This window comes from Coptis chinensis, chromosome 4 (genome assembly GCF_015680905.1).
Source record: "Coptis chinensis isolate HL-2020 chromosome 4, ASM1568090v1, whole genome shotgun sequence".
NCBI lineage: Eukaryota > Viridiplantae > Streptophyta > Magnoliopsida > Ranunculales > Ranunculaceae > Coptis > Coptis chinensis.
This window is the reverse complement of record NC_141459.1, coordinates 77298282-77323563: the sequence shown is the minus strand read 5'-3', so window position 1 is coordinate 77323563 and position 25282 is coordinate 77298282. Positions and strand designations below refer to the sequence as shown.

Here is a 25282-nt window from a genome sequence, read left to right as displayed (position 1 = left end):
TCTTAGCAACCAACCTTTGCTCTTTTATCTCGCAAAAGGGATACATTTCTGTACATAATTGACTCCAATGCCTGAAATATATAAAATCACGTAAACAACACTAACTCTTATTTATTAATCACATAATCGGTCTAAAAGCAATATTGTTAAAGGGTTAAAACTACAGTTTTGGGCTCTTATCACTTATCATCAAGGACTTCCCTCATCAGTTTCCTTCTGTTCAAGAACCGTCTATATCAGTTCCTAATAACTTGGCTAACTATTATCTCCGAGGTGGCCTGTCACGTGACTAGCACATGTTTATGAAACACTCATGATAAACACAGGATTACTTATACCCAGAATCAATCCGGTGGTTCTTGTCTCATTCTGGGTATTTATAGTTCCAGGTCATTCCCTGTTCATGTGTCCTTTAGCTATTGACGGGAAATCCCCCTTACAGATGTCCCCTCTCATACCATCTAGCACGTGGGCATTCGAAGCGACACTGCTTTTGGTGCGAGAATTTTTTCCATAAACAGTTCTCGCAACTGCTTATGGTCTTACCTAATTAAGGTTCTGAAATGACGGCTTAAGTAGACATGCCGTTTCCTGAAAAAAGGTAATAATGGCTGTTCCATCCAGAAAAGATGCAGTGCTTTTGACAATCTCAACCATTCATCTTATTCATATATAAAGAGTTTTAGATGAGAGCGAGAGTCCTAATTATCTCTTTAGCTAGCCTTCTCTGTATACTGAACCTTTCGTTCTCTCGCTAGGGTTTAAACTAAAGATTCAAACTTTTTTCTTCTCTAATCATGACGAATCCCAATTGGTCACTTATCAACTTCAGGGATCTCTCTTCCCTATAACTGATCAAAGAGAAATTTTATATCCCTTATAATATCGGGCTTAAGTGGGGGAGATTATCTAATGAATTTGCCTGCAAGGAGGTTGCGCTCGTCACAATAGGTCAACTTAGGGCTGGTCTCACTCTTCCTCTCCACCCATTGTTGAGGGAGTGTTTAATTCACTTCAATCTTGCCTTGAGTCAAACAGCGCCCATGTTCTACAGAACTGTCATGTACTCTGCCATACTGGCAAAGAAACATGGATTTGTCTTGAATCGATAAGTGTTTGGGTATTTTTATGATGTCCGTCGCATTCGGGACCAGTCTTACTACTACCTTATAACCAGAGACAAGAACGCTCCAATCATCTTCTTCGAGGGGAAACACAGTGATGATGGTTGGGCTAATCACCACATTCGGGTGTTGGGTGGTGAGTGGGACGTTCATCCTCAAGATGATGATAGAGAGCCAGTGGGGATCCCTATTCCTAGAAAACATACTCATGCCCTGACCAGTAAGTATATTTTCTCATGAATTTTACAAATCATCCATAAGTGCTTTCAATTGAGTGTTTTTGTTATTATTCTTTAGATGACTCCTCCCTATGGAACCAACTTTCTGCAACTGATGTTGTTACCGTGGATTTCATCAACAAGATCTCCAAAGACCAGAGGATGCCTTGGGTGGTAGTTCCTGATCCCACCTGCCTCCTTGAGTATTTCAACATGTCTGCTAAGGAACTGCTGGCACTTGACCCCGGCTTTTCTCTATTTGGGATTAATACTGTGAACTATGAGTGCAAAGTACTCCCTCCTCCTATGGATCAAGATGCTGGTTTTCCTCCTCTAGTTCAGGATGAATCTTCTCTCAGTACTAGAAGAAAAGGAAACCGCAAAAAGAAGAGTTCTTTCATGACTTCCTGTGATGCTGCTATATCGGGCATAGTTTAGGAGCCTGGTGTCACTGATGATTGTGTAATCACTGGTGGAAGGGGCCCTGAAATGCCTCACAAACTTTTGGCTGCTAGTAATTTTAAGAGGGAAGTACGCGCGTCTAACCTTTCAAAGTCAAAGAGAACTGATTTTGGTCGTGCTCCTGATGCTGCACCCTCAAGCTATGCTACGAATATCAGATTAATCGGCCGATTAATTGTGTATCACTCGTAAACCGATTAGTTTTTACCAATTTTTTTACTTTTTTCACTGAACCAATTTAATCACTGAATTGACCGATTAATCGGCCGAGATGACCGATTTCTCACTAAACTGAGAAAAAAAAGGCAAATTGGCATATTTCACCCTCAAACTTGTCAGGTTTTACCAGTTACCCCCCTAAAGTTCAGTTTAGGCAATTTTAACCCTGAACTTGTAAAACGTATCCACCTTCATATTTTCGGTTCATTTTCGGCACCTGAAGAATGACGAGGAGTGACGTGGAATTATATTTTATGACGTGGAATTTCTAATTTTGCCATGTGTCAAATTCTAATTTTGCCACGTCAGAAAATATAATTCCACGTCACTCTTCAGGTGCCGAAAATGAACTGGAAAAATGGAGCTGGATACGTTTTATAAGTACAGGGTTAAAATTGCCTGAAGTGAAGTTTAGGGGGCTAAGTGATAAAACTTGACAAGTTCGAGGGTGAAAACTGCCTTTTTGCCGAAAAAAATTATTGAAAATATCGGTTTCCCATCCAAAAAAATACGTAAAATTAACGAATTAGATTCCTAAACCGTATTAATAATAATAGAACTCAATCAATACAAAAAGCTAAGAGTTTACTTATTTTCCCCTCCTTAACAAAAGTTAAATATACAAATTATTGTATTATCTCTCTAATAAATATTATCGCTTCTCAATCCTCTTATTCCTTTAAATATGGTATTTGTTACTAACGGACCCCATATTGTGTTGGGCAAACCCCAAAAATAAAAACAATTATTACAAGTGTGCCATTGATCCTAAAAAGTTGTTTTGCGTTGGGCACCTCCCAAACCAACGTGAATTTCACTTGTTGCAAATTTGCAACCTTTTCAGCCCTTCTCTTCTCTTCTATTCTCTTCTCTTCTACCATCCTAAACCTTAAACCATGAAAACTATATCCTAACACTGACATTAAACACTAGGGCTGAATATGCATGTGTACAGTGGCTGAATGAGAAAATTCGAACACCCTAGGCTTAAACGACCCGGCTAGGTCGCTCGTTGTGCACACCAAACGGTCTGGTCACACCATCTAGATTGAGTCCAAAACGATGTGGCCATGTCGTTTGGGATTTGGACTTAGAAAAAAACTTACCGGTGAGGTCACACCGTTTGGAATAAGTCCCAAACGACTTGCCCACACCGTTTGGGACTTAGTCCAAATAGTGTGCCCACACCGGTCAAGAGGCCAAAAAACAGAAATTCATATTTTTTCAAAGTTCAAATCCCAAACGACATGGCCACATCGTTTGGACTAAGTCCCAAACGGTATGGGCAAGTCGTTTGGGACTTAGTCCAAACGGTGTGACCACACCGGTAAGTTTTTTTCTAAGTCCAAATCCCAAACGACATGGCAACATCGTTTTGGTCTCAGTCCAGACGGTGTGACCAGACTGTTTGGTGTGCACAACAAACGACTTAGCTGGGTCGTTTAAGCCTAGGGTGTTCGAATTTTCTCATTCGGCCACTATACACATGCATATTCAGCCCTAGTTACATGCATATTCAGCCCTAGTCACATGCATATTCAGCCCTAGTGTTTAATGTCAGTGTTAGGATATAGTTTTCATGGTTTAAGGTTTAGGATGGTGGAAGAGAAGAGAATGGCTGAAAAGGTTGCAAGTTTGCAACAAGTGAAATTCACGTTGGTTTGGGAGGTGCCCAACACAAAACAACTTTTTCGGACCAATGGCACACTTGTAATAATTATTTTTGTTTTTGAGGTCTGCCCAACACAATATGGGGTCCGTCAGTAACAGGACCCTTAAATATTTAACGTAATTTTTGTGTTTGACATATATGTAGTACTCCAAAATTGAGCTAGTTAGATGTGATTATGAGAATTTGATATTTTTTGTTGTATCTCGGATCACTATTTAGAAATATTTGGTATGATTATACTAATATATATTTTGAAAATATCAAATATATACATCCGATATAACCGATTAAATCACCGATTAACCGATTAATCGCATATCGCTCCTCGACCGATTAGTTTCGAAAACTGATTTTAACTGCTTAGCCCTCAAGTAAAAGAACCAAATTTTGTCTTCTATCTGTGGACGAAGAAGTATCTTTCAAGGTTCTTATGACTGTTCCCAATTCTGGTAAGTTTTCTGAGAAGTTGCTGCACCTCTACCAGTTCTAGACCCTCCCCTAGGCTCTGCACAGGCTGGTGACCATGTACCATTAACTATTAATCCCTCCTTCCCCGATGACTGAAAGGAGAAAGGCATCATTGAGACAACTGCTGTAACTGTTGCCCTCCCCCCTCCTCGATCTGGGGATGGACGTAGGAGGGAGAGGAGATATGATATGCTCTTCTCACCGTAATCCCCAGATTCTCTTGAAAGGGAGATGGTCATGGAAATGAGGCATTGGGGCTAACCTGATGAGCTTCCTGTTACAAACAAACACTTAGTTAATGATGTTGACATCGCGCTTGGAGTTCTGGAAGCTACACGACTTCCTGTTGATAAAGCTGAAGCCAATATGACTGGTAATCTAGATCTGTCATTCCACAGATCTGTTGTTTCTCTTGCTAAGGTAAGAATTCTTTCTCTGTACAATGTCATGCTTATCTCATTGTGTTGCTTACACATTCTATATTCTTTTCAATTAGTGAATAATTTCTTGCCCATGAAAGAACCAATCTTTGTAACCTCAACCAGTACAGCCACTAATGACATGGCTACTGGTGAGCTAAACTGGGCGAAAGAAGCTGCTGAGAAAAGAGTTGAGGAACTGTAGACCCAGGTTGACCAGCTTTTAGCAAAACAGAAGAAATTTGATGCTGGTTTCAGGAACATGAGAGAGATGATTTCCAGCCTCTGAAAGTTTCTAGATAAAGCCCAGAAAGGAGATGATGAGGCTGCCTCTTGGAAAGTGAAGTTCTTGGAGCTGCGCTCCCAATTCACCATACTGCAAGCAAAGACTAACCAAGTCCAAGGCGAGCTTAACCGTAGGAATACCAAGATGAGGACACTTGGCCAGGCCATTACTCATGCTAATGAAGTTATGGCTGGTTACGAGAGGGATCTTGATAAAAGGAAAAATGATAGTTTTACCTACGAATAAGTGATGAAACTCAAATATAAGTAAAACTAAAACTATTTTGTTCCTTATATATCAAAGTTTTCTACTTTCGTTATTAATGCAATATGTTTAGAGTAGAGAATTTGTTCCACTCCTAGTCGTTTAGATGTGAAGTTTTCTAGTTCGTGTAAGCTAACAAAGTCGTGAGAGTAATGGAATTAAATTTAAGTACGATGGTGAATTAACTAATCAAGATGTGATAAATGAAATGATGGCAATCCAATACTTCAGTCCACAAAGGGGCTTTCAGCTGTAAATGACCTCAATAGCCTTTTCGTCCGCTTCTACTCCTTTGATTGGGCCATTAGAAAGCTCTTTCCAAGTCAGTCGTTTTGATATAAGGTAGGCCCAATTCCGAGGTCTGAGTCCAAAGATACAGCCTTTGGAAGTTCTGCTGACTTTTGTGCGCTATTTCTACCCGGGTTGACTTTGACTTTTCAACTTTGATCGGGCTTCAAAAAGGCTTTTTCTTCTTGAATCTTGGCCTTTAATCATAGAATTTCTTAGCAACCAACCTTTGTTTCTTTATCTTGCAAAAGGGACGCATTTCTACACATATTTGACTCCAATGACCTGAAATATACAAGAACACGATAACAGTATTAACTCTTACTTATTAATTACATAATTGGTTTAAAAGTAATATTGTTAAGGGGTTAAAACTACAGTTTTGGGCTCTTATCAGATCTCAGAGATAAGCGTCTTCGTTATGTAAAAAGATATGATGATCTCTTGGTAGATACCTCTAAGTTCTATTCTAAGGTGGTGAAAGAGGTGAAGAGGAGGTCGGTCTGCTAACAATGCTAATTGTTTTGCCTTAAGAGTACTTGATGTTTCTAAAGACTCCTACAATGCAGCAAAACAAGTTAAGTTTGAGGAGGCTATTGAGGCTACTAGATACATTTCTTAGGTGGATGATCAAGGGCGAGTGACTAACCCTTTCAACCTATTCCCTGACCTATCTACCAGTATCTCAGCAATTCATAATGAGGTCATGCCTGATGCCTCCTCATCTTCTGAAGAAGACACTGACGATGACATGCCTGTCGTCTAGCTTCCTTTTTTGCTTGTGCTCATTTCAGGTGAATATTTTGTTCAGCCCTCAACTGTCCCAGTCAATCTGACCACACAGTCAGTTCCTGATATTGGCCTAAAAGCTCTTGATGCGGGTGCAGTTTCAAGTAGTGCTATTGATTAGAAAACATTTATTTTACTCAACAAGCTAAGTAAAGACTTAACTATTCAGTCTATGATTAGAAAACATTTATTTTGAAATAATATCTCTATGGGTCTGTAATATTGAGCTATGTTGCTCACATACTATTTACTTATTGGGCTCTACAGCTCTTCTAATTTATGCATGCATTTAAACCACTTTATGTTATACAATATGTCATGACACGAATTGAGCTCTGTAGCTCTTCTAATTTACACATACATTTAAAACAGTCTATGTTATACAACATATCATGACATGAGCTACTGTGTATGTTCTACTCCTGATGCCCCCAAAGTTCATTTGGAATAACAATAGGTGACCATAATAGGCTAAACAGGTTAAATAGAGGCATAACCAGAATCTGATCAGGATATCATGGGAGCCACTCATATTTAACCGTAACAGAGTACAATGGTAGTAGAGAAACAACATCTCAGGGGAGCCAAATGTCTTACACAATAGTAACTTGGTGCCTTGATAATGATAGGTCCTGTTTATTTAAAAAATAAATAGGTTATCGCTAGAACAACAGTGAAGGAGACTTCCTCAGTGCAATCACGCCGACATAATTCTAGGCCAGTGATTGTGTGCTAGGATCTGGAACCCCTGTAGTGATGTCATGGGAACGCAAGCAATTGGCATATAGTTCGGGTTCCCAAGAACACTATCTCTGGTTCCAAGTCAAACTGGAAGACGTATAGTTTACTAAATAGTTACTGTGGTTAGATTTCTGAAAGGCTTAACCCATCGAGGATTATCTCAGACTTAAAAAATTGGCATTCAGTTCAGGCTGCATGGGGAAAAGAGGAACTTGCATACAGTTCAGCCTCCCCAAACACAGTATCTCTGGGTCCAAGGAAAATATACTTGAACAGATAATGAGTATCGAATTCCCTAAAGGAGTCCATTGAGGATAAAAAATAAAGAGATTATGCAAGGAAGAGATTCGATTGCAAAGTAAAGAACTTCATTAATAATTGGAGAGAATAAATAATGTATAAAAAAGCATGAAATCAAGTACAATTTACTGAAAGTACTTGCGGAGGTGTTCTACATTCCATGGTTTGACAAGAACATCTACATCAATAGTGCGTAAGTAGTAAAAACCAGTTCGTCCAACTTTATCGATGATGTAGGGTCCCTCCCAGTTGGGCCCAAGCTTGCCATTATGCTCTATGATCTCACGAAGGACCAGATCTCCATATTTGAGTGCCCAAGTTTGGACTTTCTTGTGGTATGATCTCTTCAGAGTCTCCTGGTTGGCAGCCAAACACAAGGAGCCCTCCCGCTTTTCATCTAGGAGATCCATTTATCTGCATAATAACTCTTCATTGTCTAGTGTGTGCACTACGTTTGATTTCTGGGTGGGGGCAACTAGTTCAGGAGGAATGACAACTTCAGTTCCATAGGTCAGTGAAAATGGAGACTCATCAGTGGATCGTCTGGGTGTAGTTCGGTACGCCCATAAGACCTTAGGTAATTCTTCTACCCACAACCCCTTCAGCATCATCTAGTTTACGTTTTCGGTTATCCAAAATAACTCTATTTGAGGCATTAGCTTGGCAATTGCCTTGTGGATACCTTGGGGTTGAAAAACGATGGGTGATGTGAAACTCTTCATAGAGTTTGGCTACCGAACCGCCAGTGAACTGCTGCTTATTATCTGAGATTATGACCTTGGGTATGTTAAACCTACAGACAATGTTGATCCTAATGAACTTTCTGATGTCCTGCTCTCGAATGAAGATGAGGGGAACTACTTCTATCCACTTAGAGAAGTAGTCCATCGCGACTAGTAAGAATCTGACATTGCCAGGGGCGGGTGGCAAGGGTCCTACAATGTCAGTTCCCCATTGCACAAATGGCCATGGGCTGGCCAATGGGTGCAATTTTGTTGCAGGAGCATGGATAAGCGGAGTATCTCATTGACATTTGTTACATTTGCTGGCAAAAACTTGTGTATCCTTTTGCATGTAAGGCTAAAAGTACCCTTGCCTTAGGATCTTGAAAGCTAGTGTTTTTCCCCCAGCATGGTTGCCACAAACTCCTTCGTGTACCTCTCGAATGACCTATTCAGGGAGGTCAGGGGAGAGACATCGTAGGTGAGGCCCCAGGAACAAATTCTTATAGAGATCATCCCTAATGAGGGTGAATCTTGGCACCTTTGCCAGCAGGCGCCTTGCCATGTTCCTATCCTCTGGGAGTATCCTGTCCTTAAGGTAAGACCTGTATGTATCCATCCAGCTTGGTATGGTGGCTAGAATAACACAAACTGCGGTACCATTGGGTACATGGATGCTTGGTTTGTCCCGAAACTCTATAGGTATGGAGCAAGACTCACAGTTGCTCAATACTGAGGCAACATATGCAGTGCATCTATGTGTCAATTTTCTGAGTGAGGTAGTTGATAAAACTGAACATTCTTGAACTTACTCTAAAGACCCCTTACAAATTCCAGGTATTTTTCCATCCGTTCATCTCTGGCATCATAGCCTCCATCAACTTGAAACACAACCAGCTAGGAGTCACTAAAAAGAGTGAGGTGTGTTAAGCCTAGGTCGAGAGCCATTATGAGGCCAACAAGGGGCGCCTCATACTCTGCTTCATTGTTAGAGGCATTCCAACCTAGCCGAATGGATTTCTCCAGTCGCATGTTGTCAGGAGTAACAAAAACAGCTCAAATTCTTGCGCCTCTGTCATTTGAAGATCCATCCACAAATAGTCGCCATCCATAGCATTGCTCCCAAGGGTCTGGACACGCAATTGGCGATTCTGGCAGGGTACTATCATCTGAACTCGGGATTGTTGAGTCGTACCCAGTGTAAGTCAATAGGAAATATCCCAAGAATTCTGCCAGTGCCTGACCTTTCTCTGAGATTCGTGGGGCGTAGATTATATCATACTCTAACAGTTGCACAGACCCCTTAGCTAACCTTCTTGACTTGTTCTGTATTTCCAGAACTGATCGTAACTGGTATTCTGAGATCACTCTGATAGTATGAGATTGGAAGTATGGTCGTAACTTCTTCGCTGCAAAAACGAGAGCTAACGCTACTCTTTCGAGCTTAGGATACCTTGTTTCTGCTGGTAGGAGCATTCGACTCAAGAAATAGACAGGCTTTTCAACCTTCTTTTCATCCACACATATCAATATAGAACTGATACCGTAGTCAGAGGAAGAGAGATAAAGACCCAGGACTTCTCCATCAACTAGTTTGGAAAGGATTGGTGGTGACCACAAGTACATTTTGAGTTGATCGAATGCTTTTTGGTAGTCTTCCATCCAAGCAAATGAGGTATTCTTTTACAATAATTGGAATAGAGGTCTACATTATCTAAACTCTTGGAAATGAACATGTTCAACGCTGCCAGCCTACCTGTGACTTTTTGGACCTCTTTCATGTTTTTAGGTAAAAGCATTTCTATAATCGCCTGAATCTAATCTGGGTTTGCCTCGATTCCTCGCTTAGTAACCAGATACCCTAAAAAATTCCCTGATGAAACAACAAAAGCACATTTTGTTGGGTTGAGTTTCATACGATACTCTCACAGAATATCAAATGCTCATTTCAGGTGAGAAAGGTGGTTCTCCACGTCTTAGGCTTTTGATCAAGAGGTCGTCTACATACACTTCCACAATATTGCCTATCAACCTCTCAAACATCTTGTGTACTAAATGTTGGTATGTGGCGCCCGCATTTTTCAGTCCAAATGGCATGACCTGATAACAGTACAAGCCATCATCGGTTGTGAAACTAGCATGCTTATGATCGTCCTCATGCAATGGTATCTGGTTGTAGCCGGATGACCCATCTGTGAAGGATAACAATTTATGTTTATCCGTTGCATCCACCAATTTGTCAATTCGTGGCAGAGGGTAACTGTCTTTTAGACATGCACAGTTCAGATTTGTAAAGTCGATACAGATTCTCCATGACCCATTCTTCTTACGTACTGGGACAATGTTAGAAATTCAGGTGGGGAAATTAATTTCCCTAACAAAATTAGATGCCTTCAGTTTTTGAACTTCGGCTTTCATTGCTTTAGATCTGTCAGCACCTATTTTCCTTGGCTTCTGCTTGACTATTACTACATCACTGCGGACATTTAGCACATGACATGCCACATGGGGTCAATTCCTGGGATTTCATCGATTGACCAAGCAAATACATCTTTGTGTTCTTGGAGGAAGTATATTAGAGCCTAGCGCTCTCCGGAACTCAACAAGGTGCCGATGACAGTGGTTCTAGGCGTGCTTCCTCCCATAATCTCCACTTCATCTAAGGGCTCTAGTGAGGGGGGATCATCCCTCTCTCTTAGGACTAGGTCCGAGAGAGGAGGATCCAACTGTAATTGCTATTTGACAGGTGACTCCACATCTATTGGCTCAAAAGGGAGTGGGGCCTGTTTAGTTGCTAGAGCATAGCGTGTTTTGGCAGCCACTTAATTTCCTCTGATTGTCTTGATTCTTTTGTTATGCGGGAATTTTAAACATTGATGATAGGTGCTGGGAACAACATGGAGTCTATGCAGCCAAGTCCTACCCAGGATCATGTGATAAGGTGTGTTAGCTTTGACAACAACAAAGTTAATGATGAGGGTTACCAGACCAGTAGCTATAGGTAGCTGGACATCTCCAACTATTAAGGTTTTGTCTCTGCTGAATCCATACAAGTTAGAGTGAGTGACGGCCATCTCCGAGTCAAGAATCTATAATTTCTTTAATGCGTCATAGTATAACACATCTGTTAAACTTCCTAAATCAACCAATATACGATGCAAATCATAATCACCAAAAGGAAGTGTAACCATTGCGTCCTCATGTGGACTTTGGATGCTGAGATAGTCAACTTCAGTGAACAAGATAGGTGGATCTTTATGGGACAATGTGTTGACCTGATGACAGTCCGCAGTCACTTCACTGTTTATGATCCGTATTTGCTTTGCGACGCGTATATAGTATCTCGCACCTTTCTCTGTGACCTGTCTACTTTTCTGGCTTGCATTTCCTGAGTTCATATTAATCTGAATGCGGCCATTGAGTGGGCCAGTTCTTAGGGGATCTCAACTGGATGTGCTGACCTCTTCAGGTTGCACTGTGTTTGCTTGCTCATGTGTTACAAACTGTTTCAAGTACCCCTTCTCAATTAGATCATGGAGTTCATTTTTCAGGGTCCTACAGGTCCTGGTGTTGTGGCCCTCACTCTTGTGGAACTTGCAGTAAGTTCGTTGATCTCTAGTACCCAAGGAACCTGGCTTGAGTGAAGCTGGCCAATTAAGGTAGCTCTGGTTCTTGATTGAGTCTAGGATCTCGCCCGACATTTTGTTCAGGGGAGGAAAGTTCTTGTCGAGTGAGGGAAGAGTTTCTTCAACCCTTTCTATGTGTGGTTTCTTCAGTGGTTTTCCATCTTTGTTGCTGGCTGAATTCTAGTACTGCCCTCTCAGCATTCGCCCTTTTGATAGGGAATCTAACCTCTGATGACCATGACAGCAGTTTTGCTTATGCTTTAGAGGTGAAAAGTTCCCCTGCCCTTCTCATGGGACTGAAGGGGTTGTCCGATTGGTTTTCTTTGCCTCCTGACGCTTGTTCAGGATATCCTCCTCCCACCCTGCATGAGTTTCAACCCTATCTTGGAGTTCCTCTAAATCAAGGGGTGGTTTTCTAGAGAGGGATCTTAATAAGGCATTGTTTTCATCCAACTTTTGTTTGAAAGCTATGATAGCAGTCTATTCATCACAAGAATCTATCTGTATCAAAATTTCCATAAAGCGTTGCATATAGGATCTCAATGCTTCACCATCCTTTTTTTTAATGTTGAACAGTGTATTGATCGGCTTTGGTTGATGCTTGTTGCACGAGTATCTGTCGATGAAGATTCTAAACAGCTTTACTGAAGACCTGACTTGTCGCTCTGGTAACTTATGGTACCACTGGAGCGCGGATCCCGATAGGGAAGGTTTGAACTCTTGAGACATGACGTGGTCATGCCTTTCATACTGTCCCATGGTGGCTCTATATCTAAACACGTGATCAACTGGATCTAACTTGCCACTGAAGATACTAAATTTTGGTTGTCTATAACCGTGGGGATAGGACTTTCTGACCACTCGTGATGAGAAAGGAGATCGGCCTGCCCCATTACAGCGGATTGAACATGGAGTCATGCATTTTCTTCCTTTACCAGTCATCTCGTTCATCTGACGGATCAGGTCATTCTTCTCAGTCTCCCATGCACTTTCTTTGCTAGAAACTCTTTTGTTCTGAGTTCTTATTTGGTGTTGAAGGTTGATGTCCCAATCTTGATCAGATGACTCTGACTCTTCAACAAAGTTTGAGTGTTCGTCCGAACTGCTGTATTATGATTCTGATGGTTCACGCTGAATTGGGTCCCGCAGTCTGGGGATCCTAATCTGATCGTTCTCTAGAAGGCCATTACCATCGAGATTGATGTGCGGCTCCTTCCCTGTGTCATTTTCATATAACTGCCTTAGCAGTTGTACTTCCCGCTCGAGGTTTCACCTTTGCTGTTCCAGAGTCTGTACCGTATGGCTTGCCCGAACAGACCTGGGAGTGGTAAGAGTAATATTCTTACCGTTTTGACATTCTCCTTGAGCGTCAGTACCTGCGCCTGGAGCGACTAGTCCATTGATGCTAGTTACCTACCCTTGAAGGGGGATATCTGTGTCATAATGCTCGATATTCTCTTTTTCCTTAATTATCTCACATTCCTCTTCTCTGACAGCGATGCTGCGAGTAGTAGCACCACCTTTTGTCTTCTTAGTTCCTGCCATCACAACGTAAAAAGTGTTTAAACCAAATTGGTCGACCGAACAAATGTTACCTGCTACCGTTCCCCATAGATGACGCCAAAAGATGTAAGGGAATTCTGAGTATCCTACGATCCTCCTATGTGCCGTGTGATGAAGAACTTAGGGAGGGAAGAGGGAAATGAGACGAGTTGATTGAATAATCAGGGTTAAACCGCTTTGCAGCTGCCTACGTATCTTCTTATTTACTTAGAAGAATCAAACCGTATTTTGCGTAGTTCCTAAGAGTGAATTCCTCTTGCTTATATAGGAGGAGTCTTAGGAGTCCTAAAATTTAGGCTAACCTCACTACTTGTGAGTTTCCTCCCCTCCTTGGATTCTGCTTTCTTATTAGGAATCCTCTCTCCTTGGAAGTCTAAACCTGGACCATATCTTATCAGAGATAGGTTTCCCTTTAGATCATAATAGCCCATGATGTACGGGAATATTAGGCCCAAAAGGTGACTTCTTAGAGATATGTCATCTTGATTCCTTCCTTATCATCAAGGACCGTCCTCATCAGTTCCCTTCTGTTCAGGAACTGTCTATATCAATTCCTAATGACTTGGCTAACTGTTATCTCCAGAGGTGGCATGTCACGTGCCTAGCACATGTTTATGAAACACTCATGATAAACACGAGATTACATATACCCAGAATCAATCCCGTGGTTCTTGTCTCATTTTGGGTATTTATAGTTCCAAGTCATTCCCTGTCCTCGTGTCCATTAGCTATTGACGGGAAATTCCCTTTTACAGTAGATTTCTAAGATGATTTGATTGAGTTCTCTATATAAATAAGTTTCATAGACAAAAATTGTAATCAACTCTTCAATATTATCAATAAACTTATGTCTTAATTTATTTTTTTAATGTTCTAATGAACTTTTAATTTATATCTTCGCTATGGTCACTTAGCGAAGATTTTTTTTTTTTTAATGTGTTAATGAACTTTTAATATCGTTTCCACTACGTCAGTTTAAACTCCAGGATAGTCATACAGTGTTGTTCAGGTTGATTGATTGAGGGTGAGACATAAAGGGAAGTAACTAGTGTCTCTTGGGAAGGCTTCCAAGTTTTTGTCCTTTCGATAACTACATTATGCAAACTTGTATAATCAACGAACATGGCTACAAATGCGTAGCAACAACATGCAAGAAAATTTTCCCTCATTTTCCACCTCCTACATTTGGTTCAAACACCACAATTTCTCATATTTCATTCAACCAATTCAATAAACAAAAAAGTCCACTGCCGCATGTGGCGACCCAATTGCTAGGGTTAATACCGATACCAATCGATCCCCACTATACAAATAACTTGTAATATAAAACACTTCTACTCCAGACAAATTCTAAATATCCACTACAACCTAGCTAGCATGCCCAACTCTCTAAACAACTATCAACAACAAATAATAATGTAAAGAGAAGAGAACAAGCATACCACATCACAAAGATGTACTGTGGTTCGGCCAATGATGCCTACTTCCACAAGAGCTAATCCTTTTATAAAATGGGAAGGAAGATTACAATCACTCCTTTCAGTCTCTCACCTTACTAGATCACTTCTCTCTCTTTACAGGCTTTTCTCTCTGCAAAGATTTTCTCTCAATCTTGATTGCTCTCAAAATTGGGTTTCAATTGTGTTGCTTCTTATGTTAGGTTTTCCAAAACATTGTTTTAGGTTTTTATACCAAAAAACAAAATTCGCGGTTACTGTAGCGAATTAGAAATCGCAATTATAGGCATGGGCGCGGGCGTGGGCGCACTCTCGGCAAGGCCAATGTTGAGCGTGCGCATCCTCAACAACCTGTTCATGACTTCCAGTACCAAGGACGCAGACATGCCTTGGGTTTAGCCCAATTTGAGCGCGAGCGTGCTCAAAACTCTTCACGCAAACATTGTTGATTTCTTCTTCTTCCTCATGTGACGGATAACTCCAACAATATCCCCATCCCGAATAGTGGGGGGAGGGGGTGGGGGAACCTCCATGCAATTTCCAAATCAACAGGAGGAATGTGCTACCATTCCGGTGGTAGCACAACAAGCATCAAACTTACCTTTCGATAAGACTTTAGTCATCATATCCGACCCGTTCTTGTTGGTATTGATATTTTCAATACGCAAATGTTTGTCTTCAAGTACTTCTCTAATCCAATGATAATGCACATGTATGTGCTTGGATCTAGAATGAAAACTCGGATTCTTACTCAAATGGATGGCACTCTAACTGTCACATAGAACTACAAATTGTTTCTGCTTTAGCCTTCGTCCATCGAAGAACCTCTTCATCCATAACATCTCTTTGCAACACTCAGTGGCTGCAATATACTCAGCTTTTGTAGTAGAGAGGGCAACACACTTTTGCAACTTAGATTGCCAAGAAACTGCTCCCCCTGCAAAAGTAACCAAATAATCGGAGGTGGACTTCATCGAGTCAACATCACCTGCCATGTCTGCATCAGTGTAACCTTCAAGTAAGGGCTTACTTCTACCAAAACACAAACACGATTTGGAAGTGCCCTTGAGATATCTCAATATCCACTTAACACCTTCCCAATGCTCTTTACCCGGATTTGACAAAAATCGGCTTACAACACCAATGGTGAAAGCAATATCCAGTCTTGTACACACCATTGCATACATTAAGCTGCCTGCTGCGGATGCATAAAGAATACTTTCCATTTGACTCTGCTCATGCTCACCCTTTGGACACATCACTTTGGTGATGCGGAACTGGCCACCAATTGGACAACTGACTGGCTTCGCTTGATCTATGTTGAATATCTTCAACACCTTCTTAATGTAGCTTTCTTGAGAAAGCCACAACTTCCCACTCTTTCTTTCATGAGTGATCCGCATAACAAGTATCTGCATTGCTTGACCCAAATCTTTCATCTCAAAAGACTTACTCAAGTCTTTCTTCAGCTTGGATATCTTGTTGATGTTCGGGCCAACTATCAACATATCATCCACATACAACAAGAGCACTATGAAATCCCCATCTGGAAATTTCTGAACAAACACACAATGATCAAAAGCAGACTTCTTGTATCCTTGCTTCACCATAAAGGAATCAAACTTTATGTACCACTGTCTCGGTGCCTGCTTCAACCCATACAAGCTCTTTATCAGCTTGCATACTAGGTGTTCATTGCCTTTGACCTCAAACTCCTCTGGCTAGTCCATGTAGACATCTTCTTCAAGGTCTCTATGAAAAAAAGTTGTCTTAACATCTAGCTGCTCAACCTCCTTGTTCATATTTGCGGTCAGACCTAATACCACACGGATAGAAGTCATCTTAACTACAGGAGAGAAAATCTCATCAAAGTCAAACCCTTTCCTTTGACCGAATCCCTTCATAACAAGGCGAGCTTTGTGCCTTGGGTGTGGATTATTCTTTTCATGCTTGACTTTGTAGATCCACTTATTCTTTAGAATTTTTCTTCCTTTCGGTTTCTCAACTAACTCATAAGTGTGATTCTTATACAAAGAATCCATCTCATCATGCATGACCTTCTACCACTTCTCTTTGTCTGTATATTCAAGAGCCTCTTGATAGTACATAGGTTCTTCACCATCAGATAGTAAAACATACGTATGTGGTGGATACCTGGTTGAAGATTGTCTCTCTCTCTGTCAGACCTCCTTACCCCATCTTCTTGTGGCTCAAGAGGATGCATTTTTGCTTGCTCAGGTGGTGGTTAATGCACTTCATCTACATCTTCTATATCAATAGGTTCTATCCCATCATGAGCAATAGGATCATCATCATGGGCTTCAAACCCATGGTTTTCTGCATTCTTAATGCCTTCTACATGTTCCACAGTAGGAACTTCTGGTTCTAAATCAATAAGATCATTAGTGAAAGCTTGTAGCTTCTCACCCTCCTTAAAGTCTGTTATGGTTTGGTCTTCCAAGAACACAACATCTCGACTTCAGATTACCTTCTTGTTAATCGGATCATAGAGTTTGTAGCCAAACTTCTCATCCCCATAACCCAGAAAAATGCACTGCTTAATTGGCTTTGTCATCAAGCTTGGATCTCTCATCCTTGGGAATATGAACAAATGCCCTACAACCAAATACTCTCAAGTATCCATAATCAGCATCTCTGCCTGACCATACTCTCTCTGGATAATCTCTATTAGTGATAGGTTGATCATATGCACGGCTGTACGTATTACTTCTACCCAGTAACTTCTAGGTAACTTAGAGTGAGATAACATGCATATCATCCTCTCTACAATGGTCTGGTTCATTCTCTCGACTATTCCATTTTGTTGCGGTGTCTTGGGAACGATCTACTCATGATGAATCCCATGACTCTTGCAATACTCTTCAAACGGTCCTATGTACTCACCCCCATTATCTGAGTGAATACACTTCAAAGGCTTCCCTGTCCCTCTTTCCACCATGCTATGGAAAGTCTTAAACACGCCAAGTACTTCATCCTTTGTCTTCAGACTATATGCCCATATCTTTCTTGAAGCATCATCAATGAAAGTCAAGAAGTACAAAGCTCTCCCGTGGGACTTCACTTTCATATGACCACATACGTCAGTGTGAACTAGCTCAAGGACATTGTCCTTTCTGTGAGAAGAGAATCTTTGGAAAGATACCCTGTGTGGCTTTCCTATCAAATAATGAGTACATCTATTTAAATGCGAACCTTTAATGTCTGCCAAAGCCTTTTACTTAGCAAGAACTTCCATGCCTTTTTCGCCCATATAACACAGTCTCTTGTGCCATCGTTCGGTGGAAGCTTCTTCTTCTGCCGCATTTACTTCTGCTTTATACAAACTATCTTGTGCCTTGTAAAGAGAGCAAGTTTTCTACCCTTTGGCTACTACAATGGAGCATCTACTCAGTTTCCATACCCCGTTACCAAACGAGTTTAGAAAGTCATCATCATCTAACTTCCCAACAAAAATTAGGCTTAGCCGAATGTCAGGGACATGTTTTACATTCTTGAGTGTCAAGGTGTAGCCGCCATTGGTTTCTACATGAACATCACTAATGCCTACAATCTTTGAGACTCCACTGTCACCCATCTTTACCTCACCAAATTCACCACAGCTGTAGGTAGTGAAGAATCCCTTGTGCGGTGTGACGAGATAGGATGCTCTTGTATCTATCACCCACTCTATATCCTGGCATGAGGTACAAAGATAGCACACACCATATTCTGACATAATTCTCACTAGATCGTCGACTAGTGTGGTAGTATCTCTGCCTGTGTTTTCGTTCCTCTGTACTATGTCTTCATGTACATAATTATTCTTCTCATCCCTCTTCAGTGTTCTGTACTCATACATGAAGTGACCCTTGGTGGCACAATAGTAATATTGTCTCTCTGCCTTAGGAGTTCTAGCTTCACCCCTAGATTTACTTCTGTCATCACCTCTAGAATGAGATGGTTTTCTGCTTTTACCTCCACCCCGCTTCTCTGTGACAAGTATCTCTGAGTGAAAAGAGCTTATTCTTAAACCCCTTCTTGTCTCCTCATTCAACAATGCCCCAGTAGCCATCTCCATGGAAATAACTCCATCCTTAGCAGCTCCGTTAAGAGAAACTGCTAAAGTCTCCCAACTGTCGAGTAAAGAGTTTAATAGTAACAAAGCCTCAACTTCGTCACCCATATCAATCTTCATCAAATGCAACTGATTAATGGTATTCTGTACTTCATTAAGATGTTCAGACATTAAAGAACCTTCTTTGTACTTTGTGTTGGCAAACTTCTTAATGAGCAGCACTTTGTTTCCGACTGACTTCCTCTTATAGAGGTCTTCGAGTTTCTTCCACAAGTCAAAAGTTGTAGTCTCTTGGGATACATGGTGGAAGACACTGTCGTCAATCTACTGTCGAATATACCCAATGGCTTTTCTATCAAGCTTGCTCCACTCTGCAAATAGAATCGCTTCCGGTTTTTCTCCTCCATTTTCAATGGGCTATGCCAAGTCCTTGCAATATAGCAAGTCTTCCATCTTGACCTTCCAAATGGTGTAGTTAGCTCTATTCAAACTAGTCATGCGAGTGTTCACGGAATGGTCCATCTTTACAAGTTATTTTAACTCAAACCTTCTCTTAGAAATTTCGTCAAACACCTTCCGAACAAGATTTGGATAACAACCTAGGTTAATCTAACCTGGCTCCAATACTACTAGTTGGGGTTAATACCGATACCAATCGATCTCCACTACACAGATAACTTGTAATATGAAACACTTCTACTCTAGCCAAATTCTAAATATCCACTACAACCTAGCTAGCATGCCCAACTCTCTAAACAACTATCAACAATAAATAATAATGTAAAGAGAAGAACAAGCATACCACAGCACAAAAATGTACCGTGGTTCGGCCAATGATGTCTACTTCCACAAGAGCTAATCCTTTTATAAAGTGGGAAAGAAGATTACAATCACTCCTTTCAGTCTCTCACCTTACTAGATCACTCCTCTTTCTTTACAGGTTTTTCTCTCTGCAAAGATTTTCTCTCAATTTTAATTGCTCTCAAAATTGGGTTTCAATTGTGTTGCTTCTTGTGTTAGGTTTTCCAAAACCTTGTTTTAGGTTTATATACCAAAAAACAAATTTTGCGGTTACTGTAGCGAATTAGAAACCGCAATTATAGGCATGGGCGGTAGGGCGACTTATCTCGCAAGGCCAATGTCGGCGTCCCCCTCAACAACCTGTTAAGTGACTTCCAAGATTATCAAGGTCAGGCGGCGCCAGGGTTTAGCCTAATCTGGCGTCTTGGCGCTCGGCCTTTTCACGCAAACATTAAAGTATTTCTCCTTCTTCCTCATGTAAGGGATAACTCCAACACCGACCTACATAAAGTTGCTTCGCGACGTATAAAACAATCCAAATACCATTTGTAAACGTACCTTAAACTGCTAGACACATCACAGAATTTGTAAAACCAAGGACTAGAATTTAGTTCCTTCTGCCGGACCTCCTGTTAGACAGAGTGAGTGGAAATAGGTATCTTTAGCCCTATTCCATAATATGAGTAAACAGGAAAGTACCAGACACATGATCAATACGATTCGACTGGGCAGGTTAGAAAAGAAATTAAGAATGACCACAAATGTCAAGAAAAAATACTTATGGGAGATAACTTGTAAAACATTAATGAAAAAAGATTAAATTATACTGAATATTTTGATTGCTTGATTATATTAAAATATTTGCCGAGACAAAAACAATAAACTGGAAAAAACCAAAAATGTTGTATATATACTTTTTAATTGGAAATGCACCATATTTTATTGATTGAAGTCCACTTTGTATTTGTATTAAAGCTTTAACTGACAATATTATGTATGTTGGTGGAAGCAGGGGTTTTGCTCAGACTCTGGAGTCCAACAAGAAACAGAACGAGAGGATTTTGGAGTTTCTACCTCTAAATTCTAAAACCATGTCAATCTAAGCGAATTCCACATGGCACAGGAACTACATTACCAGTTTATTCATTTATTTTGGTAGGTGAACCAGGTGACAGGATGATGCCCAGTTACCCACATTGTTAATGATTTGGCGCGAGAAATAAATATGATACCAACAAAATAGTTATCTGAAGTGCGTTTAAAGATGGCCTAAAAATCATTGATAGAATTCACATAGAATGTTCTCTGTTCCTGCTCATAAAGTTACATGGCGATGGCTGTAAATTTCTTTTGGGTCCCATTGCCAGGCTTACAGAATTTCATCTCACATAATTCAATTGACAGAAAATTCAAGGCCGCTTTAGTCGCTAAAGGGTAAATGTATACCTACGCGATCAAGAGATCGAAGATCAATAATGACCAAAAAGACAATGTAGCAGCGTTTGCACATCCAATTCTCACTGTTCTCTATGGCCCAAAAATCAACATTACTCTTAAATCACCGTCGAAATGGTCATCCAACATCCCAAGGTTTTAAACTATAAAAGGAGAAACACTACGAGTAGCACTCTTCATCCCTACACTACATTTCTTCATCTTGTGCTCATACAATGGCCAAAAAATCAAACTCTTATCCTCCTTCTCCCTTCGTTGCCCTTACCATGCTACTCGCCATGATAGAATTAATAGACGCAGGTCGTCAAGTTCCAACTAACACCGACGACATTTCTGTCAGACAAGGTGCATGGTTTATCGGCAACGGGATAATTATTCCAGGTTTTGGACCATATATGCCTCCTCCATTCTTTGGTGGCGGACCGTTTCAGCATCCTCCATTCTTTGGTGGTGAACCTTTTAAGCCTCCTCCATTCTTTGAAGGTGGAGCTGGAGGCAGCAGCCCTGCACCACCAGACTTCAGTGGCGGTGGAGACAGAAACCCAACACCAGCCATCGCACCACCATCACACTCTGGAGGGGGAGAAAGCAACCCTACACCAGCCATCACACCACCATCGCCCTCTGGAGGGGGAGAAAGCAGCCCTACACCAGCCATCACACCTCCATCGCCCTCTGGAGGGGGACATACTAGCCCTGCACCAGCCACCACACCACCATCGCACTCTGGAGGTGGAGAAACCAGCCCTGCACCAGCAACCACACCACCATCACCCTCTGGAGGGGGAGAAAGCAGCCCTACACCAGCCATCACACCTCCATCACCCTCTGGAGGGGGAGATACCAGCCCTGCACCAGCCACCACACCACCATCGCACTCTGGAGGGGGAGAAACCAGCCCTGCACCAGCCACCGCACCTCTATCGCCCTCTGGAGGGGGAGAAACCAGCCTTGCACCAGCCACCACCCCTCCATCGCCCTCTGGAGGGGGAGACCCCAGCCCTGGACCAGCCACCACACCACCATCCCCCTCTGGAGGGGGAGACCCTAGCCTTGGACCAGCCAGCACACCACCATCACACTCCGGAGGGGGAGAAAGCAGCCCTACACCAGCCATTGCATCTCCATCGCCCTCTGGAGGGGGAGAAACCAGCCCTGCACCTCCATCGCACTCTGGAGGCGGAGACCCCAGCCCTGGACCAACCACCACACCACCATCACACTCTAGAAGGGGAGAAAGCATCCCTACACCAGCCATCACACCTTCATCGCCCTCTGAAGGGGGAGAAACCAGCCCTGCACCAGCCACCACACCACCATCACACTCCGGAGGGGGAGAAAGCAGCCCTACACCAGCCATTGCATCTCCATCGCCCTCTGGAGGGGGAGAAACCAGCCCTACACCTCCATCGCTTTTCGAGGCGGAGACCCCAGCCCCCGACCAACCACCACACCACCATCACACTCTGGAGGGGGAGAAAGCATCCCTACACCAGCCATCACACCTTCATCGCCCTCTGGAGGGGGAGAAACCAGCCATGCACCAGCCACCACACCACCATCGCACTCTGGAGGCGGAAACCCCAGCCCTGGACCAGCCACCACACCACCATCACACTCGGAGGGGGAGAAAGCATCCCTACAGCACCCATCACACCTCCATCACCCTCTCGAGGGGGAGAAACCAGCCCTGCACCAACCACCACACCACCATCGCACTCTGGAGGGGGAGAAAGCAGCCCTACACCAGCCATCGCACCTCCATCGCCCTCTGGAGGGGGAGAAACCAGCCCTACACCTCCATCGCACTCTGGAGGCGGAGACCCCAGCCCTGGACCAACCACCACACCACCATCACACTCTGGAGGGGGAGAAAGCATCCCTACACCAGCCATCACACCTTCATCGCCCTCTGGAGGGGGACAAACCAGCCATGCACCAGCCACCACACCACCATCGCACTCTGGAGGCAGAAACCCCAGCCCTGGACCAGCCACCACACCACCATCACACTCTGGAGGGGGAGAAAGCATCCTTACACCACCCATCACACCTCCATCACCCTCTCGAGGGGGAGAAACCAGCCCTGCACCAGCAAGCACACCATCATCGCCCTCTGGAGGGGGAGAAAGGAGCCCTACACCAGCCATCACACCTCCATCGCCCTTTGGAGGGGGAGATACCAGCCCTGCACCAGCCACCACACCACCATCGCACTCTGGAGTGGGAGAAAACAGTCCTGCACCAGCCACCACACCACCATCACACTTTGGAGGGGGAGATAGCAGCCCTACACCAGCTACCGCACCACCATCACACTCTAGAGGTCGTGGAGCATGCCCAGGAGGCGGCTAATACCTCTATCCAACATGCAGAATGGAAATCCCCACTAAAAGCCTCGCCTAGCACCGAAAGAGAAGGGTATCCAACCCTCAAAATGGAGATCCCCATTACAAGCTACATTTTGTGTATTTTCATTTTCACTTCGTAATAAAGGAGTTATAAACATAACAGTAGTATGATATTTTTTTCAAGAGGGCATAGGTTTCCCACCCCTAAATTGCATCGGAGGATTTTTTTTTTTTTTCTTATTGGATTGTCTTTTGTTTGTCAGTGTCACTGTTGTTTTCATGTGAAGTGATACCATTCACATATGGTCATAACCTTGTTCTGTTAGCCTCTTAAAATCGCTAAGTTTCTTTGTAACCTTGTAAACAATATAGTTTCCACACATACTTGCACAGTGCTATTGTGAGCTTTCCATCACAACATGCTAATGGCCATATATCCAGAGGAAAGGTTTCCCCATGTATTATTTTGTCCGTGAATCCTGAACATGAAATGTTGAGGATCATATATGAAGAAGAAGTGGATGATCATATAACTGGATTATTAGTTATTTGTTGCATTTATTCAGGACATTTACACTTAACTTATTTATACGAATCATTAATGTTCCTTTTATGGAGTTTCTCCTATCGTTCCCTAATTTGGGAACAACAAAAAACATTGAAATAATGCGTCCTATTCTAACCTAAGGAGACAGAGTGATCTAGCTGATCGGTTTCCTGTAACATAACAATCGTTTGATAAACACACTGAAAGAGGCTCAGAAGCATTTAGGAGACGGTGTGATTTAGCTGGTTTCCCTTCTTCGTCACCTCTTTATCTTTGTAGCCTATTACTTAAAACCCAAGCAACTAGGTGGTGAACAATGAGGCACGACACTTTGCAATCAATATCATCCTATCTCCACTTTACACGACCGCTACTATCTTTACAAAGACGGCACTGGCTCCAGAAAAATGAAATAATTACACAAGTGCACAACAAAAGCAGAGCTGGTGAGTTTTGAACTCCAAATCTCTTGCATGCGCGGAAAGGTGCACAACCGTTGAACTATTAGCTCATGTGCAACAATCTTAGATAGTCAGACGATTACAAAAAAAATATGAGTCAAGTATTGGGTTGAAATTTTATGGTCTAGTGACAAGAAGCCAAGAAGTTGATGCAAAAAGTCTTCTTCTTCTTCTTTTTATCGAAAAAAAATATGTTTTTAATTAGTGAGGTCACATGTATGCAAGTCAAAGAGTAGGATGTTTGTTGGCAGTCCTAACATTCTCAAAAGTATGCGTTCAAATGTGGACGATGTACACTTTTTGGTTCTCTTGATAAGGTTAGACAATTTCGAATGAGCTAACTTTTCTTAAGGATGAACTCCATGATAGGGATTAGGGAGATCAAATCCACAAATCCACATAAGATTTTCCCTTAACATGTGTTGGAGTTATCCCTCATATGAGGATGAGGAAGAAGAAGAGAGAAAGAAGTGTTGATCGTGTGAAGAGGTCTGAGCGCGCGTGCTCAGATTGGTCTAAGCTCAAGGCGCGCACGCGCCCTTGTTACTGGAAAACGGAACAGGCACTTAAGGGCGCGCGCGCTCGAAATTGGTCTTGTCGAGAGGTCGCCTGCGCCCATGTCTATTTTCACAGTTTCTATTTTGTTACAGTAACCGCAAAATTTGGTTTTGGAAAACCTAAACCAACACAAGTCTTAGAAACCCAATTTTGAGAGCAATCAAAATTGAGAGAAACCTTTGCAAAGAGAAAAGCTTGTAAAAATAGGGGAGTGATATAGTAAGATGAAGAGACTTGAGAGAAGTGATTGTAATCTTTATTCCCACGTTATAAAAGGATTAGCTTTTGTGGAAGTAGACATCATTGGCCGAACCACGGTACATCTTTGTATTGTGGTATGCTTTATATTTTCTTTGCATTATTATTTGTTGTTAATAGTTGTTTAGAGAGTTGGGCATGCTAGGTTGGTTGTAATG

General features: G+C 42.2%; 1 protein-coding gene across 1 annotated transcript; it reads right to left on the bottom strand.

The window, feature by feature from the left end:
* Nucleotides 1-9028: 9028 nt before the first annotated feature.
* Nucleotides 9029-9598, bottom strand: LOC147504900 (uncharacterized). Its single transcript, XM_086605401.1, has one exon. The coding sequence runs from the start codon at nucleotides 9596-9598 to the stop codon at nucleotides 9029-9031; it is 570 nt and encodes a 189-aa protein (XP_086461527.1).
* Nucleotides 9599-25282: the final 15684 nt, after the last annotated feature.

Excerpts from the sequence above, each read along its gene's own strand:
- LOC147504900 (XM_086605401.1), bottom strand. The coding sequence starts at position 9,598 with ATGTACTTGTGGTCACCACCAATCCTTTCCAAACTAGTTGATGGAGAA.